This window comes from Berghia stephanieae, chromosome 4 (genome assembly GCF_034508935.2).
Source record: "Berghia stephanieae isolate SIO BIC M18660-M18661 chromosome 4, UCSD_Bste_1.3, whole genome shotgun sequence".
In the NCBI taxonomy this organism is placed as follows: Eukaryota; Metazoa; Mollusca; class Gastropoda; order Nudibranchia; family Aeolidiidae; genus Berghia; species Berghia stephanieae.
The window spans coordinates 68,032,852-68,052,837 of record NC_088363.1 but is presented as its reverse complement, the minus strand read 5'-3'; the positions used below and the strand labels follow the sequence as shown (position 1 = coordinate 68,052,837).

The following is a 19,986-nucleotide window of genomic DNA, read 5'->3' as shown; positions in this document are numbered from 1 at the left end:
AAGCTGACAACCCCTACTTCAGAAAAAGAAAAAAAAATAGTGATGGGTAGATTCCCACCCTACTCAGAAAAATAATAGAATAGGCACATGCACATTTTGCCTAAAATCAAGAAAGCCAGTTTGGAAGAAGAAATGTCATAAAAATAGACAAAAATGCAGAGAACTGATTGAAGATCTCTCTGTGTTACAACTTCAAACTTGCCAACTTTTCAGAGAATATTCAGGAAATTTTTTTGGCAAATTCGGGATTTAAGTGACAATGTGACAAAGAAGATGATGATAATGATACCTTTTCTGGAATAATAAAATACAACCAAAATCAAGAAAATAGATGCTATTGATATCGTTGTGGCATATATGTAAATTTTGTATATCTATTTGTAACACGCATTGAGAAACACAGCGATGAAAATGAGCGATTATTACTATTATAAGGAAATCGGGATTGAAATCATTTATCAGGAATTTCCTGATAAAATTGGTTGGTCTGCCACTTCCTGGTTTCCAAATAATAATCAGATAGCAGTGGACAACACTGACAGGATAGAGAAAAGGCATTGTAGAACAGCAGCTAACTTGCATTGATGGGGTTACATGTTTTAAACCAACTTAGTTTTTAATTAAACTTGACAAGAACTAACTTAAGCTCTTGTTCTTGTTGCTTCTAAATTTTCGAATATTTCTGATTTCTGCTCCTCATTGAAACAGCGCCATACTTTTTCTCACACAACTATAAATATATATACATGCAAAGGTTACCTGGAATATATATGACTGCTGTTCGGTGTTGAAATATTTAAACATTTTAAGGTGGGTGAAAGATGAAGTTGGGTCTTTGATGCGCCATGCCTGAATACCAGATTTCTGGGCTCTGACCAGGGAATTGGTCAAATTCTTTTCAATAAAATAATGACCTCCATCCACCCATATAACTGCTCCGTGTGCTTTAAGCATTTCCTGAAAATATAAAGGTAGCTTTAGTATGCATAAACCTGGGCTACCCCTGCCTCTCTCCTCTGATAAGTCACAGTTACAGTTCATATGTTTATACTGATCAAATTGGGTGCTCAAACAGTGTTCAATTTTTTAAAAATCAATAGTAGCATGTTTAAGATTTCCAAACAAAGCTAAATAGGGTTAGGGGTCAAAATTATTCTGTACAACCCGTGTTAAATTTTTACCTCGGAGCACAAATTTACAGGCAAGTCTAAAAATCATAAAACTATTTTTTACACAATGATTATGCAAGTAATATGCAAACCTTTTTTAAATTAAGGGTAATTCTACCACCTGTTGACTTGAATGATATTTATAGATAAAACATGGTGGTTGTAGTCCTATTGGTAGTGATGAAATTTTGATGGTGGTGATAATAGTATTAGTGGTAATGATAAAGACGTGGCGGTGGTGGTTGTAGTAGTAATAGCAATGAAGCTGATGTGGTGGTGCTTGTAGTAATATTGGTAGTGATACTGATGTGGTGGTGGTGGTGGTGGTTGTAATAGTGACAGCTGTAGTAGCAGTGGTATGTAGTGCTCGTGGTGTTACTAGTAGTAGTAGTAGTAGTAGTAGTAGTAGTAGTAGTAGTAGTAGTAGTAGTAGTAGTAGTAGTAGTAGTAGTAGTAGTAGTAGTAGTAGAAGCAGTAGCAGCAGTAGTAGTAGTAGTAGTAGTAGTAGTAGTAGTAGTAGTAGTAGTAGTAGTAGTAGTAGTAGTAGTAGTAGTAGTAGTAGTAGTAGTAATGGTAGCAGCAGTGGTAGCAGCAGCAGTAGTAGTAGTAGTAGTAGTAGTAGTAGTAGAAGTAGTAGTAGTAGTAGTAGTAGTAGTAGTAGTAGTAGTAGTAGTAGTAGTAGTAGTAGTAGTAGTAGTAGTAGTAGTACGAGGGCTCTTTCATAATTAACCGAAAAATGCCTGTAAAATCCGCGTTTTTTATGCTATCAGCAAAATTCTTGCACGTGTTCATACCTTGACTCATCCTTCATTTCTCTACGTAACAACCAAGTCTGTCGACACACTTCTGCCAACGCCGCACCATGGAATAGATACCCTCTCGGAAGAAATTTCCGTCAAGGTTTTGTAGCCATTTCCGCACATGGTCAACAAGCTCTTCATCGACATCAAAGCGCTTTCCTGCCAGCTCACGTTTCAGTGGCCCAAAGAGGTGATAATCAGATGGTGCGAGGTCTGGACTGTGTGGTGGGTGTGGCAAAATCTCCCATCCATATTTCTCTAGCCAACCTTGCGTCACTCGTGCTGTGTGGGGTGTAGCGTTGTGTTGCAAAATGACCCCGTTGGTCAACTGCCCTGGGCGCTTTCTGCGAATGGCCTCCCTAAGCTTGTCAAGAGTTTGGCAGTACCTTGCAGCATTGATTGGTTCTCCAGGTTGTAAGGTTTTGAACAGAATAACACCACGACTGTCCCAGAAAACAGTTCCCATTATTTTCTTTGCTGACCGCATGACTTTGAATTTCTTCGCGACAGGTGAGGATGGATGTTTCCATGTCATCGAATCTTGCTTTGTTTCTAGGGTGCAATGGTGAAACCAAGTCTCATCACCGGTGACTATGCTGTCAAGAAAAGTCACATCGTACCCTAGAAAGTCTCCGCCGGCGTTGGCAGTATGACCGTGAACCCTGCATGAGCTCTTGCTTCTTCTCAAAAGTTCCCTGCAGATGTCCAATCTTTATCTTTATGATTGTCTGTCAATTGCTTAGGAACCCATCTTGCGCTGACTTTTCTGTAGCCAAGTTCATCAAATACAATTCTATGGGCAAAAGTTTCCGAAATTTCAAGACTGCTTGCGATTTCATGAAGTTTCAACCTCCTGTCTTGACGAATAAGCTCATCAACTCGCTTCACATTGTCTTCTGACGTCGCAGTTATCGAACGCCCTCTCCCTTCCCTGTCTGTCAAGTCGGAATGGCCGGCTTCAAACAAATTACACCAGTGATAGACTTGTGTACGGCTTATAACATGCTCACCATATACACTCTGAAGTTCTTTATGAATTTCGGTAGGATTCAGACTTTTGGGGTTCAAAAAACGTATGACAGCTCTGATTTCATCCTTTGACCAAGTTTCAAGGTGGGCCGCCATCTTTAAAATCGTCTAGAAATTCATTGTGCAAAATGATGCACTTCATAATTTCTGGGAATATCCATAAGGAAATAAGGAATATCATGTCGTTTACAGAATTTTAAAATCTCCACTGGTTGCTGAGCAATGGGCATTTTTCGGTTATTTCTGAAAGAGCCCTCGTAGTAGTTGTGGTAGTAGTAGTAGTAATGATGATGTGGTGGTGGTGGTGGTGGTGGTGATTCTAGTAGTTGTGGTAATGATATGATGTGGTGGTGGTCATAGTTGTGGTGGGAGTGATGATGAGGTGGTGGTTGTAGTGGTAGCGATTGTAGTAGTTGGGTCAGTGATGATGTGTTGGTGGTGGTGGTAGTAGTAGTAGTGTAGAAGTAGTGTAGTAGTAGTAGTAGTAGTAGTAGTAGTAGTAGTAGTAGTAGTAGTAGTAGTAGTAGAAGTAGTGGTAGTGTTGATGATAAAGTGGTGGTTTTGTATTAGTAGTAATGTAGTAGTAGAAGTAGTAGTATTAGTAGTAGTAGTAGTAGTAATAGTAGTAGTAGTAGTAGTAGTAGTAGTAGTAGTAGTAGTAGTATTAGTAGTAGTAGTAGTAGTAGTAGTAGTAGTAGTAGTAGTAGTAGTAGTAGTGGTGGTATTGTTGATGATGAAGTGGTGGTGGTTGTAGTAGTAGAGGTATTGATGATGTGGTGGTAATTGTTTTAGTAGTAATGGTAGTGATGATGATGCGGTGGTGGTGGTGGTTGTAGCAGTAGTGGTGATGATTTTATGATTGTGGTTGTAATAGTAGTGGTAGAGATGATGATGTGGTGGTTGTTATTGTTGTAGTAGTGGTAGTGATGGTGATGATGAGGTAGTGGTTTTTGTAATAAGTAAAGCAAAGATGATGTAGTGGTGGTTGTAATAGTGGGAGCGATGACGTGGTGGCGGTGGTTGCAGTAGTTGTGATGATGTGACGGTGGGGGTGATTGTAGTAGTAGTCGTAGTGCTGATGCGTTGGTGATTGGTGTAGTAGTAGTGATGATATTGTGGTGGTGGTTGTAATAGTAGTGATAATGATTTAGTGGTGGAGGTTGTAATGGTAGTGATGATAATTTGGTGGTGGTGGGGATATCCTTGGAACAATATGACCTCATCGGAATGTGATGGGCTTTGCCGGTAACCCAAATTTTTTTGCTCCAGACCCGTTTTTTCCAGGTAAAACGGGAGTTTTGGCTTCACTAGTCATTTGATGATGGGAATCGCTATCTGGCAACCCTGAATGCGAGAATAAACATAAACTGGAGCATTTAGCAATAACCACTAAACGTACTCAAAGCGCGTTACAAGCGGGTCCCTAACAAACAGCAACATTTAACGTGTAGGAGGCATTTTTACCCCCTTTTTCCGAAAGAGACAACGTTGTTAACGACTAAGTATACATTTTACACCTGAGAAAGCTTATAGAATATGGGTGAAGAGTATTTTCCAAGGACTCAGCAATGCACTGCTCAGAGCAGGACTCGAACCCTGGACCTTCCAGTCAGAAGGCAAGTGTCAAATCGCTGGATCACACACATAGCCCTGAAGAGTAATTTGCACCTACGAACTTCATATTACCGGCCCGATTTTGATTGTCAATGACTCAAAAGACTTGTCTCTGTGTTAATCTCTACAAAACAGAAGTATAATAAATAAAAAAAGATAAGTGATTTTTTAAATAGCCTTTCTTTCCCCGCAAAATATTGTGGCTTCTCCTCCCCGACATTAACAAAAATCAAACAAACAACAACAAAAAAGCAGGAGAAAAACAGTCAAAAACATAGAATAATCTACCTGGATGCAAACTGGTCTGTAGCTGTGAGTATCAAGGTAACTGACGTGAGATGGATAGCTATTGAACTGAAATAATTGAATCTCACAGTTCCATGAAGTATTGCAATATTTGTTCAGCTGGTGTTGAGAAAGAAGAATATATTTGCTTGGTCAATGTAGAAGAATTGAGTGGTATTAAGAACAAGTGAGCGATGTTTATAATTTTTAATTTTCACTTTCAATATTTTAAAAATCTCATAGCTAAATTTTGTTCAGCACACAATGTCTGAGTTACCAGTTTTAAGATTAAAAATGAATATTTTGAGGGGACTTGCGAGTGCAAATGGGGTCAGCTTAGGTGAAAATTATAAATATTTGGAAGTGACTGTCCTTGAATAATTTATTCAAATATTCATTCCTTATTTCATTCCAACGCATAATTTTGCTGAATGATATAGTCAAAAATTGCAATTCAAAACCCATACCCAACGGTCATGGTCTCAGAATCTGATAAATATTGCATTTTTCCCCCAAAATCTAATCACCATAAACATTTTCTTGGACATGACCATTTTTTAAATTTTAAAGCCGGAGTTTTGATATTTGGAACTAAAATAGGTGACATGTTACTCCAAATAGCTGGCTACTTTGATTTTGTTTTTATTAAATAGTTTTGTGGTAAAAAATATTATTTCGTTAACTATCGTCAAAAAAGTGAAGAAATTATTCACATTTCAAAAACAAATTGTCTAAAGCCTTTGAGAGTTAATATTTATAAAATTAAGTAGCCAGCTATTTACAACTATGCTTAAACTTTACATACCAACATTCAAAATTTAAAAAACAATAAAATGGTGAAGTCCCAAAAAACTTGTTAATAAATTAATAATAATAATAATAATAATAATAATAATAATAATAATAATAGATCTTTATTGTCCACAAATATGGCAATTTGTCATTTAGTTACACTTGTCATAACGTTATATGATAACTATAACATTGAACAGACACCTCTCTCTCTCTCTCTCTCTCTCTCTCTCTCTCTCTCTCTCTCTCTTCCTCTCTTTCTTTCACGCATGCGACATACACAACATCAACATTTTCATTTCATTTTCAATTCGTTACATTCTTGGCAATTCAACACCAAATATTATCATCATTATCAATTGGTCACTTCATCTAGCCTAACATTAAACAAATTAATCAGTCAATCAGTCAACGCATCAATCCTTGGTTTTGCTGTACCATATGAAATATTCAACATTTTTATTGCTGATTTATTGTCACGTGTACCATGTCAAAAATGCTCATTAAATAAGAAAGCTAAAACCATTTCTGCTTTTCAAACAATGTCAAACAACTATATAAAATGACCCACATTAAACCATAATGAACCCGATGCAAAAGTAGACACAATTAAAACTTACTCTGGTTTTCTCTGAAGATGATAATCCAAGGTCAAACACTATCATTCGATAATCTGGCAACAGTTTTTGGACTGACTTCAACAAAACAGTTGCCTCTTCTAATAGGTCAGGTCTAGCTCCAGTTGCTATGACAGGGAGTAGCTTTGGCAATGAGCTGGGTCGCTCGGACTGTACTTTTTGATGATCTTGTGGGACATTACCATCTTGTGACTGCCTGATCAAACCAAGCCGTTTTAAGTATAGAGGATCAACTGTAAGCTCTTTGTCTGTTGATTAAGTCATAAATTGCAAAGGTCAAGAATGATTAATAAGAAACAGTATATGCAGGCTCTGGGTGCGTAAAATTATCTGTTATCTATATTCCCTTAGTAGAAAAAAAAAGATTTCAATACAAAACTATGGACACGTTATGAAAAAATGATTATTTAAAATCAATCTCCCTAAAGTAATTAAAAAAGCAGTTTAGATCATGTCAATCATAGCTGTGTGTTTTTGTTTTTAAGGGTTTTACGGCGCTTGCAACACATTAAGGTCATATCAGCGCCAGTAAAAAGGAAGAAAATGGGATAGTCAAAAGTTCTAGAATTACAATCAAAGCACCCAAGAAAAGGTAAGACAAAGGGGAATTTGTTCAAATAGGAAACAGATGTAGATTCCAAGAGCACACTATCAAAGTACTTAGTTTGAGATCACCTAAAAGTCTCATCCACACACAAGCCCAGGTCCCAACTAAGAAGAGGGATACACTCAAATGTTTAAAAATCATATATAATATTTAAACAAAACAATACAGTGCATAACAGGGAGATGATTTACAAGGAAAAAAATATCATCTCCCAAAACTCTAACTATACATTTGACTGTTTCCCTCCCAGCTAGGGTATCCAGCCAGGGCCAGGACAAAACCAAGTAATCTCATTCCAAGACAAAGACAGAAAGCATGTTGGAAAACAGACATTGGGGGATAGAAGACACAGTATGTACCTCCCTGCCCACTATGGGAGGTCAGGAACCCACCCATCAATCATAGCTGTGTTGAAAACTTGCAGACTAGCTAAAATCGTGGACTCTCCAGATTCTGAATACTTTTCACAATTATTTGGCGCAAGCAAGTTAAAAATGCATGGCACTGAACAATATATTCAGAGCAATTCCGCACATTTCTATCTCAAAACGTGATTTATGCCCATAAACAGCAAGGCTTCCAAATTTGACCGGTAGGCATGAAATGAAAGTGTTTATGATGTTGACCCAAGGTCTATTTGAATGCAAGTTTTTACTCATAATAAACAACTGCATTGCCAATCTTCTTTTCTTCCATAGTCTCACGAGGAGACAATCATGATATAATGTTTTTGGGAAAAAGTTCTGTCTGATTGACATTGCTGAATAAAAGAAGTTTTCCTCTTCTCGACAATTGGAAAAAAAAGAAAACATGAAAATTGAAAGTCAATATCAATAATCAAAGGTTGGAGCCCAAACCAATCTAGCAGTCAAAGATGTTTTATACTATTTTGCACTCCATGGCCAATTGAATTTTATGTTGGTCATGAATTGTGAATGATAAACAAACCTTTGTCTTTTTCACAGAGGCCATTAAATTTTTTTTTGATGGGGTAAACAGACTCATGGCTAAAACAGCAAGACAACAAAAACAAATTCTCAGCAGATTTAATAAGTGTATCGGAGTAAAATCAGATGATATAGATTTTTAACACATGGAAATTAAAGGAAACTGTCATTTAAAAAATCTTAATATTCTCTGATAAATTAGATCTCTGTGTGCAAACTTACCAATGCATGTCTCATTTTAATACCATCAAATAATTATTTTTATGTTCGTTTAGCTTTGCCCAAAAATGCTTATTCTCTTCACAGAATTTGAATAATTAAGAGAAATTTCTGGTTGCTTTGTGTTAAATAGCATCCAATACTTTTTTGACATAATACATACACAATTTATAGAAATACTACCTACCAAATTTTATATTGGATGGCAAATTCTTTATCCCTGTATGGGTCTTGGAGACTATTGATCGAAAACTTTGTGATGGGTAGGAAGTCAAATACCATAGTGACACTGTTGACACAATTAACAACAGTATGACTATAAAAAAGCTCCTTGACTTCATTCGATCAAATGGAGCCGGCCAATTCATTCACTCTAATTAAGTCTGCTGCAGGTCTCAACTGAAATTAAACCAAAGTAAAAGTAAAAGGATAAAAATTATAAGAAGTGCTAATCTAATACCCAAACCCCTTTTCATAACCACTATGTTTTACTTGAAAAGTGAAATCGGAAACCTATTAGTATTAGCATGAATGTAATTCATTGCGTTTAGGTGTGCCAGCTAAAACAGAGCCCCAAAAGTGATTTTAAAATCTTATGACCCCACAAAAGAAATCTTATATGATCTTCAACGGTTGCCAGTTAGTGAAAGGATTGTTTTTAAAACTTGTATTGTTCCTGGTATTTATTTCAGAGAAAAAGAGAGATAGAGAGAGAGAGAGAGAGAGAGAGAGAGAGAGAGAGAGAGAGAGAGAGAGAGAGAGAGAGAGAGAGAGAGAGAGAGAGAGAGAGAGAGAGAGAGAGTGAGTGTTTGTGTTAACTTACTGTGAGGAAAAGAAAAATTGGACAAGTCAAAGGGGACAAAGGTTGTTAAAAAGTGGAAATATCAACTGATTATTAAAACAAAACGAGATAGACGACAATGGCGACGCTTGGTTTTTCATTGCTCCGTTTTTCATTGCTCTGTTGTTCATCAGTAAAAGTTTGTATTCTTGTGTTATTATCTGCCATCGTTTTTGTATATGGACTTATTATTTGTAATTGGAATACAGGTATGACTATATTTAAATATTTCTATTTGTGGTACCTATTTCAATAATGTGTAGAGCATGAAAAGTTACTACGAGTGAACAATGTTGTTGTGTTCGAAATAAAAACAATATGGCGACCGTCGTCTACACAAAAAACGAATTGCTTGATATTGGACAAACAACAATCAAAACAAATGATCGAAAAGGTTTTATTGTTTCAATCAAGAAAAGAAAAAGAGGAAAACGTGGAGGCGTCAAGCAAAGAATTCGAAGAACTGGTAAAGTACCACTACCTATGATTATACTTTCAAACGTTCGATCTATCAGAAACAAAGCGGACAATATTAGCGCGTTGTGTAAATTTGATCCTGATTATGAAAACTCAAGCATACTGTGTTTTACAGAGTCATGGCTTTCAGACTTAGATACAGATAAAAGTGTAGAATTGGAAAATTTCATAATACATAGGCGTGACAGAGATAGCTCAATGACAGGAAAACAAAAAGGTGGTGGTATTTGTGTGTATGTCAACAAAAACTGGTGCAAAAGCTGTCGAACTACACGTTCATTATGTGAAAAGGACATCGAGCTCATTTCCCTCTCTCTTAGACCCCACTATTTACCTCGGGAATTCCCACTTATTTATGTCATTGCTGTGTACGTCCCTCCTGATGCGAATGCTAACACAGCTTTACGGGTAATTGAGGAGGAATCATTTAATTTTTTAAGAAAACATCCTGATGCCCCCGTAATAATTCTTGGTGATTTCAATCACTGCCCTCCTATAAATTCTTTTTATCAACACGTCTCTGTTCCTACCAGACGAGATAAAACCCTGGATCTGTGCTATACAAATATTAAAAATTCATACAGAAGCGTTCAAAAAGTAAAAATAGGAAATTCAGATCACAATAGTGTGTTGTTGATTCCAACCTACAAAACTAAATTAAGACAACATAAAGCGATTGTGAAAGAAACTCGTCTTTGGTCAACAGAAAATATAAACAAACTCCAAGGTTGTTTTGACTGCACAATATGGGATGAACTCATGTCTGATAACATGTCACTGGACGAGTGGGTTGATGTTGTCACGTCTTATATTCATTTCTGTTGTGATTTGTGCGTGGACACTAAAAGGATTAAAATATTTAACAACAACAAACCTTGGGTCAACAAACGAGTTAAGTTATTTATAAATATGAAGAAAATCGCTCATATGAGTGGGGACAAAAACAAGCAGCACGAGGCAGAAAAACAATTAAAGAGGGTAATTTATGAAGAAAAACGTAAATATAAAGATAAAATGGAAACAAACCTTAAAAATTCAAATGCATCGCAGGCGTGGAGGATGATTAAAGAAATGGGTGGCGTTAACAACAAAAAGACAGATTTTAACAATGACACACATATGAATATCGAGGAATTAAATAAGTTTTACTGTCGATTCGACACCATTGACAACGTACTTTCAAAAATTAATATCATAACAAAAAATACGTCTCCTCCGCCAGAAATCGAAGAAGAGGCGGTCATCAATGTTCTTAAATTATGTAAAAAGAAAAAAGCACCAGGTCCAGATGGACTTAGTGGGGAACTCATTTCAAACTGTAACAACCAACTAGCTGTCCCTTTCTTGCCTATTTTCCAACGTTCAATAGATGAACAGAAAATCCCAATTATATGGAAAACATCGACTATAATTCCAGTACCCAAAAAGAATCCACCAACTCAGCTGAATGATTATAGACCTGTTGCTTTAACATCAATTATTATGAAATGTCTGGAAAAGATTCTGAAAAGAGAGCTGTTGCAATTTATATATGACCAACACATACTTGATCCATATCAGTTTGCCTACCAACAAAATCTTAGTGTGGAAGACGCACTCCTCACAGTGATGCATTCAATATCAAATCACTTGGATGTTTCACCCGCCAACTACTGCCGAATCCTATACGTCGATTTTTCGTCTGCCTTTAATGCCATGAAAACCAACATATTAATTAGTAAACTGCATGCTCTAAACCTTCCCCATTACCTCATCAACTGGTATAACAACTTTCTCATCGATCGCCCCCAACATGTCAGAGTAGGCTCAAATATATCATCAGTAAAAACTCTTTCAAACGGATGCCCACAAGGGTGTGTAAGCTCACCTCTACTTTACATCCTCTATACAAACGATTGTGTGGCTAGCTTTGATAACTGCCAACTCATCAAGTATGCTGATGACACCGCAATACTCGGCCTGCTCAATGATTCCGTCTCCGAATTTAAATACACTGAGCAAGTTAGTAAATTCAGCAAATGGTGTGCCGATAACTGTCTAGAGCTCAATGTAACAAAAACAAAGGAACAACTGTTTGATCACAGAAAAATAGGAAAAAGAGCAAGACAAATAACAAAAATTAACAATCAGGCGGTTGAAACTGTTGAAACGTTTAAATACCTTGGTGTAATTATAGATAAGTCTAAGATTTGAATCGCACACCAACAATGTCATCAAAAAATGTAACCAGCGCTTGTATATACTCAGAAAATTAAGGTCTTTCAATGTGAACAGAAAGACCATGATACAAATCTACAAGTCATTAATATTGAGTATCGTTTCGTTTGGCATCACAACGTGGTATGGAAGCTGTGGAACAAAAGAAAAATCCAAACTACATAGAACCCTCAGAGAGGCTTCAAAAATAATTAACACAGACCTTAGAAGCCTTGACACAACTTATATTAATGCAGTTGAGAAGAAATCTTTTAACATTATCAACGAAAAGAGGCATCCGCTGAACGAAAAATTCCAACTTCTGCGCTCCGGAAGACGGTATCTAGAAGCAAAATGTCGGACAAATCGACATAAGACAACCTTCATTCCAACCGCCATAAAATTAATTAACAAATCTTCTGTGGAAAAATGAGACAACCAATGAAAATAACGAGAAGCAGTGTCGTGAATCATCATCATCGACATTGCCGCCGTCGTTATCATCATCATCATCATCATCATCATCATCATCATCATCATCATCATTATCGTAGTCATCATCATCATCATCATCATCATCATCATCATCATCACAATCATTGCCATCTTCTTCTTAATATAAGACACTATATTTATAATATGGTTATCTGCTGTCCCAGCAAATATATCGTATCGTTCTATCTGTCTGTGTGTGTGTCTGTGTGTATGTATATATGTATGTATGTATGTATGTATGTATGTATGTATGTATGTATGTATGTATGTATGTATGTATGTATGTATGAATGTAGGCATGCATATACGATGATATGCTGGTTTGTATGTATGTCTGCATGTATGTATGTATGTATGTATGTATGTATATGTGTTTGTATGTACGCTCATTTCTTTTGTATACACGTGTAGAAACAATGTGCAAGCGTGTATGTTCGTGTATGGCTGTGTCTGTATTTGTAAATGTGTTGATGTTCATACCATGAACCAAACTGAGCATTGTTTACCTCACATGAATTGCCTTTAATTTGGACAATAAAGATTATTATTATTATTATTATTATTATTATTATTATTATTATTATTAAGATCAACACCCCTATTACGTTACGATGTAAAAAAGTGCCCATAAAAACGAGAGAGGTGACATCTTCAGACTTTCACTGCGCGGACGCAAGCCATGTGTGTGGCCAAATTTGGTCAAATATAGAATTTTATTTCTTTTATTAAAATTTATTCATTTATTTTTGTCTCAACAACATTTATCCTGGTCTATTCATTACTGTGTTTCTATTTTTAGAATTTTAAAGGTTTGTTTTTTTTAATCATCGGTTTAAATAAAGTTTTATCGGTCGCTATTTTTAGAATTTTATTGTCATTTTAAAGCAAAATCTCATCGCAGCAGCGACACAAAGTTCTAATTTTCAATTGTCAACTGATTCATCAGCTCAGTTGATAAATCTTCGAAATTCTGATCTGAACTACGTGGGTTCGAGCCCTGTTGGTGACAATTATAATTTCATTTGATTTGTATGTCAGGTTGCTAATATATGCTCTTGTATTTAAGATTCCTAATCATTAACTAAAATTGATGCATGTATGATGCATGAACCTCTGTTCTCGTCTTGAGACTTTGGCTTTGTCCTGGGTTAGAGCCTCGCTCGACGAATAGTTGAGTTCTTGGAGAAAGCTCGGGTGTAAAATGAGCACCTGGCCGTTAACAGCGTTGTCTCTGAAAAAAAATTGTAATAGTAATATCGCCTAACAGGCGTCATGTCCAATCCTAGATGTTAATTGTTACTGTTGGTGAGGGACCCCTTGTAAAGCGCTTTGTTGAGCACATTTAGGGGATATTGTGCTCTATATAAATATAAAAGCTCCAACTTTTTTTGGGGTTTAAATTTTATTTAGGTTTTTTTTCTGTTCTCTCTTTGATAGTGCAGCGCGAAGTGCAAAAGTGAAAGTGCCATGAGTATTCACGATTAGCTTGATGATTCGTGAGAATTCCCTGTCAACTCTGTTTGAGTTTGAGCATTTACTGTTGCACCAACCGCGTCCATAGCCCATCAGCTACTAGAGACTAGCCGACCATTTCAGAGAAATAGAGATCAAGTTTATTTTCCTGAACGTTCGGAGAAATAGGGCCGGCCTGTAATTAACCTGCTCAAAAAATCCCCTCTTTATGTGCTGTGAAACTACGGAAGTACTCTTATAAAAGTTATTGACATTTGAGTGAAAAATCAACGGCTTCTTGGTCACAAAGTTCAGGAATAAATTACAAAGGAATATAATAAGGCGCATTTTTCACCCAGCTAATGATAATGTTACTTGACTATTTATACGACTTTCATGAAACTGGTACCATTATTAGAAATAGAATTAGAATGAATGCGAATGGGAGCAATCTATACTATATATATTCATGTTTTCGTTCAAGGTAGATAACTACCAAGTCATCAATCACATGATCTGTTGTTCTCCATGGACTGGACATTTCTTTAAAAATTTAAACACGCTGCATTGTTTATATGAAAGTTGTAAACATATCGATTTCCATCATAATCCAGGTAGTCAAGCTGAACAAAATGACCAATCGTGATGCCGATGCTACATACTAGAGAGGTGCGCCGGTGTTACCAATACTTAGCTTCTATACCAGGACAAATCATTCGTTTGGACAGAAAAATAAATAAAAAACTTACCGCTAACCGTCAAAAGCAGTTTAGATTTGAAGATGCATTTGTTTTCTATAAAAAAACATTCGGTACTAGACAATCCTTGATGAATTTCAAAAGTTCTGTTTGAAATTATATCCTAAATATTTTCACGATTCATTCTCGCGAAATCGTGTGGGTTTCCGTCTGTTACTACGTCTGGTGCCGGTGCCGTGCAAGCAAAACAAAGGTTTTTTTAAAAGTCTATTGAGAAAAAGATACGGAAAAAAGTGTCCCTAGATAGGTATGCAATTTGGTGCATTAGTGCAGTAAAAATTGGTGCGCAAAATTAGTTCGTAGCGGATGCGAGACTGTGTGTGTGTGTGTGTGCGTGTGTATGTGTGAGTGTGTGTGTCTCTTTTTTTTTTTTTTTGGGAGTGCCTACGTACACGGTAACGGGGCATCTAGCCTCAGGATCTACGTACAGGTAAACTGGTTTACCGTTGCAACACAAGCAATAGATGGTCCTCGCTGTCGTGACCGTGTGTGTGTGTGTGTGTGATTTTTTTTAAAAATCAAAACAATTTTAACCATTAATGGCCAGATTCCATCTTACACTCCCCAAACTCCAGATCTTAGTCTTAATGTTATCATTAAAAGACAAGCTTTGCGATTTATAGTTTAATTGAAGCCCGAGTCGAAATATACTCTTACTACTGCTCTCTTGGTGAAACGATTTATTCCGCATAAGCAATCTGCAGAAAAAAATCAGTGTCACTGTAAAAGGTTAAAATTTCACGAAGTACGCTCCGTGAACACCGCTGTAACATTCCTTTGATCTACGTCATCAGGCAACCCGTTGTTTCTTTCATCTTTTCCCATTCCCCCTTACTATCCCCCCATCCCCCCGCCCATTCTCTCTCTCTCTCTCTCTCTCTCTCTCTCTTCTCTCTCTCTCTCTCTCTCTCTCTCTTCTCTCTCTCTCTCTCTCTCTCTCTCTTCTTATCATAGTGTTATCCCTTCCCCTTCCCATCTCAATGTAAAATGAAAACGTTCTGCTGTTTGCAGATACATGTATGATTGTTTTGTTTTTTCTCTCTCACTCGGCTAGGATTAAAAACCAAGACATCAGGTAATTGGTGTCTAATGCCAAAGTATAGATTCTCTCTTTGGCCAATTTAGTCACGCATGTGGCAGCCCAGCTATTTATTATGTTCTGCCTATAACACACAATAAGTGGGATTTTGGGGGTGGGTACGAAAGAAATCAAGGTCATAAGTAACCGTGCACAAGAGCTGTATAGGGAATTGGTTTCTGGGGGTCTTGCAAATACCAAATATTTTATGGAAAGCTCTTTCGAACTCCAAGACGTCTGGTTTGTTTTGCTATCTTGGAACAAACGAAACAGAGATGTCTTGATGTGTGACCTAGTTGTCTGATTTTGTGACCTGGATGTAAGGTTTTGTGACCTAGATGTATCCTGTTGTGTGTGCAAGCCATGCGGGTAAGTACAGCGATAGCTTGCCAGTTGAGGAAAAAAAAAGAAGCAGCGATTCCGCATTTGAAAAACAAAACAAAAAAACTTGAAAAAACAAAACAACTTAACCTTTTAAAGGCGAATATCAATCTTACTTGGACCAAAAATAAAATCTTACCGTTTTCATCAAAAGACAAAAAACAAATTACAATTTAAAAACTTGAGCCAACGTGCTCAAAGCGCTTTTTATCAATATTCTTACTGCTCTTATGGTGGAACGTTTATTTTTTCTGCATTAAAAAATAATATAAATGACGACTATTATTTGAAAACAAAAAAATCAATGTCACTGGCAAAGGGTTAATTGCAGTACTCCTGCATCCTGTGAGACTCCTACGGCACTTGCTAAACATAAAAAAAGGAAATAGCAATCAACAATACTAAGTTGAAAAAAAAAAGAAGTAAAAAAGGAGGGGGGGGGGGGGGAGAGAGAGCAAACCCAGTAGCAATGCAACCTTTAGCGGCGAAATTCGATCTTTGACCTATACCAAATCCTCTTTCATCAAAAGACAAGTAACGGCAAAACGATTATAGACAATTGAAGTCCGAGTTGCAATAGTCTGACTGCTCTCTTGGTGGAAAAGCTGTATTCTCCGTTAACAATAATAAAGATAAAAGCAAACTATTATCTGAAAGCAAAAAAATTGCTTCGCTGTTAAGGGGTTAAGAACATCTGCCAGCATCGTTGACATGCTCTATGTCACCAAGGTCACAAGCGACACGTCTCCCTTTCGTCTTCATCATGCAACCCCCCCCCCTCTCCACTCTCACGGTGGTGGTGGCGGCGGATAAAAAAGGCCTTTTTTTCTTTTATTCAATCAACTTGACTGCTGGTGGACCCTAGGCCTCTCTACAAGTACAAGAAATAATACTCACTTTTTCTCTGCTCCAACGAAAATATCTACCCCCTACCGGTCTAATTATTTGTAGCAGACGACAAATTTCTCAAAACTGTCACGTGACACTGTAAAAACAACACAGGAAGTCCATGAAAGCTTATTTACGGCATTTCCTTTGAACCGTGTAAACAACAAAATTTCGTTTTCATTCGACTCAACGGGTCAGATTGGCCGGTATTTTTTAACGAACTAATAAAGTTCTGAAAAATCAAAATGTTTCTTAGAAAGTTGAAAGATGCTAGTTTTTGAAACAGAGGTAGGTTTTTAAAAAAAATCTTTATATTTTACGTGAATGCATGCTCTTTCAAGGCGAGTTGGACGTGCAGCGGAGGTTGGTAGGCCAAAGGCCCACCTCTCTAATAAAGTTGTGAACATTTCACTCTGTCGGATCACTTTACTTTGAGCATATTTTGCAATGTGACCAATAACCTAGAGCACATGGAAAGGTAATAATATAGATCACCCCAGTGTAGTCTTGAGCCTGATTTTAATTTTAATGACTTAATGAGATAAAGTGAAAGGGAAAGAGAAAAGATCCTGAAATTTTTTTTATCTTATGATATTTTATATCAGTCAAGTGTCAAGTCCAAGTCCCTAACACAAGACTCGAGAAGTTGAATTATAAACCAAAACAAACCTATGATGTCATAATGCAGTTGCTCAGCTCGACAGAAATGTAAGAAATAACGTATTCAAAATGTATGAATATAGCAATTTTAATCCATTTTCTCTTTTTTTTAAAAAAAGGCAAGGCTGAAAACTGAATGATTTTCACTTCTCACTTCTCACGGTACTTCCGGAATTCGAGTCATAGTTTTAACAAGTGTCATCTAATTATTAAATTATTGGAATAAAAATTACCGAAACAAAACATTAACAGTTTTGTGTGATCAGGTGAATTTCTAATTCAGAAAAGTGAGTGGAGCAGGCACTTATGTTGGTAACAACAAGATATGAAGTGAGTAGAAAAGTGCCAGAAGACAATAGAGAATAAAAAATTTTTTCCCGGCGGTGGCGGGGTTTGAACCTGCGACCTTATTGGTACGACAACTCCGCCTGGCAGGTGAGAGCGTGGCTCTACCGTGTGAGCTATCCACGAACACAAAAATATTCGTTTCAAACCCAAAGTCATTTCTAGATCCCTCTCTCACCCACTTCTTGAGATCGCCGATTCGTTCGCCACCATCGCGAAGTAATTTTGACCAGCAGTTAAGCTCAATAGCCAATATTCTCATCACAAACATATAACATAGAAACGATTGAGACATTGAGTATGCTCCGGTGTATGGGGTGAATTTCTAATTAAGAAAAGTGAGTAGAGCAGGCACTTATGTTGGTAACAACAAGATATGAAGTGAGTAGAAAAGTGCCAGAAGACAATAGAGAATAAAAATTTTTTTTTTACACCGGAGCATACTCAATGTCTCAATCGTTTCTATGTTATATGTTTGTGATGAGAATATTGGCTATTGAGCTTAACTGCTGGTCAAAATTACTTCGCGATGGTGGCGAACGAATCGGCGATCTCAAGAAGTGGGTGAGAGAGGGATCTAGAAATGACTTTGGGTTTGAAACGAATATTTTTGTGTTCGTGGATAGCTCACACGGTAGAGCCACGCTCTCACCTGCCAGGCGGAGTTGTCGTACCAATAAGGTCGCAGGTTCAAACCCCGCCACCGCCGCGAAAAAAATTTTTATTCTCTATTGTCTTCTGGCACTTTTCTACTCACTTCATATCTTGTTGTTACCAACATAAGTGCCTGCTCCACTCACTTTTCTGAATTAGAAATTCACCCCATACACCGGAGCATACTCAATGTCTCAATCGTTTCTATGTTATATGTTTGTGATGAGAATATTGGCTATTGAGCTTAACTGCTGGTCAAAATTACTTCGCGATGGTGGCGAACGAATCGGCGATCTCAAGAAGTGGGTGAGAGAGGGATCTAGAAATGACTTTGGGTTTGAAACGAATATTTTTGTGTTCGTGGATAGCTCACACGGTAGAGCCACGCTCTCACCTGCCAGGCGGAGTTGTCGTACCAATAAGGTCGCAGGTTCAAACCCCGCCACCGCCGCGAAAAAAATTTTTATTCTCTATTGTCTTCTGGCACTTTTCTACTCACTTCATATCTTGTTGTTACCAACATAAGTGCCTGCTCCACTCACTTTTCTGAATTAGAAATTCACCCCATACACCGGAGCATACTCAATGTCTCAATCGTTTCTATGTTATATGTTTGTGATGAGAATATTGGCTATTGAGCTTAACTGCTGGTCAAAATTACTTCGCGATGGTGGCGAACGAATCGGCGATCTCAAGAAGTGGGTGAGAGAGGGATCTAGAAATGACTTTGGGTTTGAAACGAATATTTTTGTGTTCGTGGATAGCTCACACGGTAGAGCCACGCTCTCACCTGCCAGGCGGAGTTGTCGTACCAATAAGGTCGCAGGTTCAAACCCCGCCACCGCCGCGAAAAAAATTTTTATTCTCTATTGTCTTCTGGCACTTTTCTACTCACTTCATATCTTGTTGTTACCAACATAAGTGCCTGCTCCACTCACTTTTCTGAATTAGAAATTCACCCCATACACCGGAGCATACTCAATGTCTCAATCGTTTCTATGTTATATGTTTGTGATGAGAATATTGGCTATTGAGCTTAACTGCTGGTCAAAATTACTTCGCGATGGTGGCGAACGAATCGGCGATCTCAAGAAGTGGGTGAGAGAGGGATCTAGAAATGACTTTGGGTTTGAAACGAATATTTTTGTGTTCGTGGATAGCTCACACGGTAGAGCCACGCTCTCACCTGCCAGGCGGAGTTGTCGTACCAATAAGGTCGCAGGTTCAAACCCCGCCACCGCCGCGAAAAAAATTTTTATTCTCTATTGTCTTCTGGCACTTTTCTACTCACTTCATATCTTGTTGTTACCAACATAAGTGCCTGCTCCACTCACTTTTCTGAATTAGAAATTCACCCCATACACCGGAGCATACTCAATGTCTCAATCGTTTCTATGTTATATGTTTGTGATGAGAATATTGGCTATTGAGCTTAACTGCTGGTCAAAATTACTTCGCGATGGTGGCGAACGAATCGGCGATCTCAAGAAGTGGGTGAGAGAGGGATCTAGAAATGACTTTGGGTTTGAAACGAATATTTTTGTGTTCGTGGATAGCTCACACGGTAGAGCCACGCTCTCACCTGCCAGGCGGAGTTGTCGTACCAATAAGGTCGCAGGTTCAAACCCCGCCACCGCCGCGAAAAAAATTTTTATTCTCTA

General features: G+C 37.5%; 2 protein-coding genes across 3 annotated transcripts in view; one reads left to right on the top strand and one right to left on the bottom strand.

Moving 5' to 3' along the window:
• The window catches only part of LOC144971103 (uncharacterized), a 28,355-nt gene extending 10,832 nt beyond the window's left edge, over positions 1-17,523 (bottom strand). The window contains exons 1-5 of the mRNA XM_078911502.1: positions 17,336-17,523; positions 8,288-8,499; positions 6,310-6,575; positions 4,901-5,017; positions 760-957 (exon numbers count right to left, since the gene is read on the bottom strand). Of these exons, the coding sequence (XP_078767628.1) occupies positions 760-957; positions 4,901-5,017; positions 6,310-6,575; positions 8,288-8,468 (762 nt within the window). The 5' untranslated portion in view covers positions 8,469-8,499; positions 17,336-17,523. The remainder of the gene's footprint in view (positions 1-759; positions 958-4,900; positions 5,018-6,309; positions 6,576-8,287; positions 8,500-17,335) is intronic.
• A 22-nt stretch (positions 17,524-17,545) lies between these two features.
• Positions 17,546-19,986, top strand: part of LOC144971102 (mitogen-activated protein kinase-binding protein 1-like) — a 45,208-nt gene continuing 42,767 nt past the window's right edge. Inside the window, exon 1 of one of the 2 annotated variants that reach the window (XM_078911499.1) lies at positions 17,546-17,613. The gene's annotated coding sequence lies outside the window, so the exon portion shown is untranslated. The remainder of the gene's footprint in view (positions 17,614-19,986) is intronic. The other variant, XM_078911500.1, reaches the window with a different exon arrangement.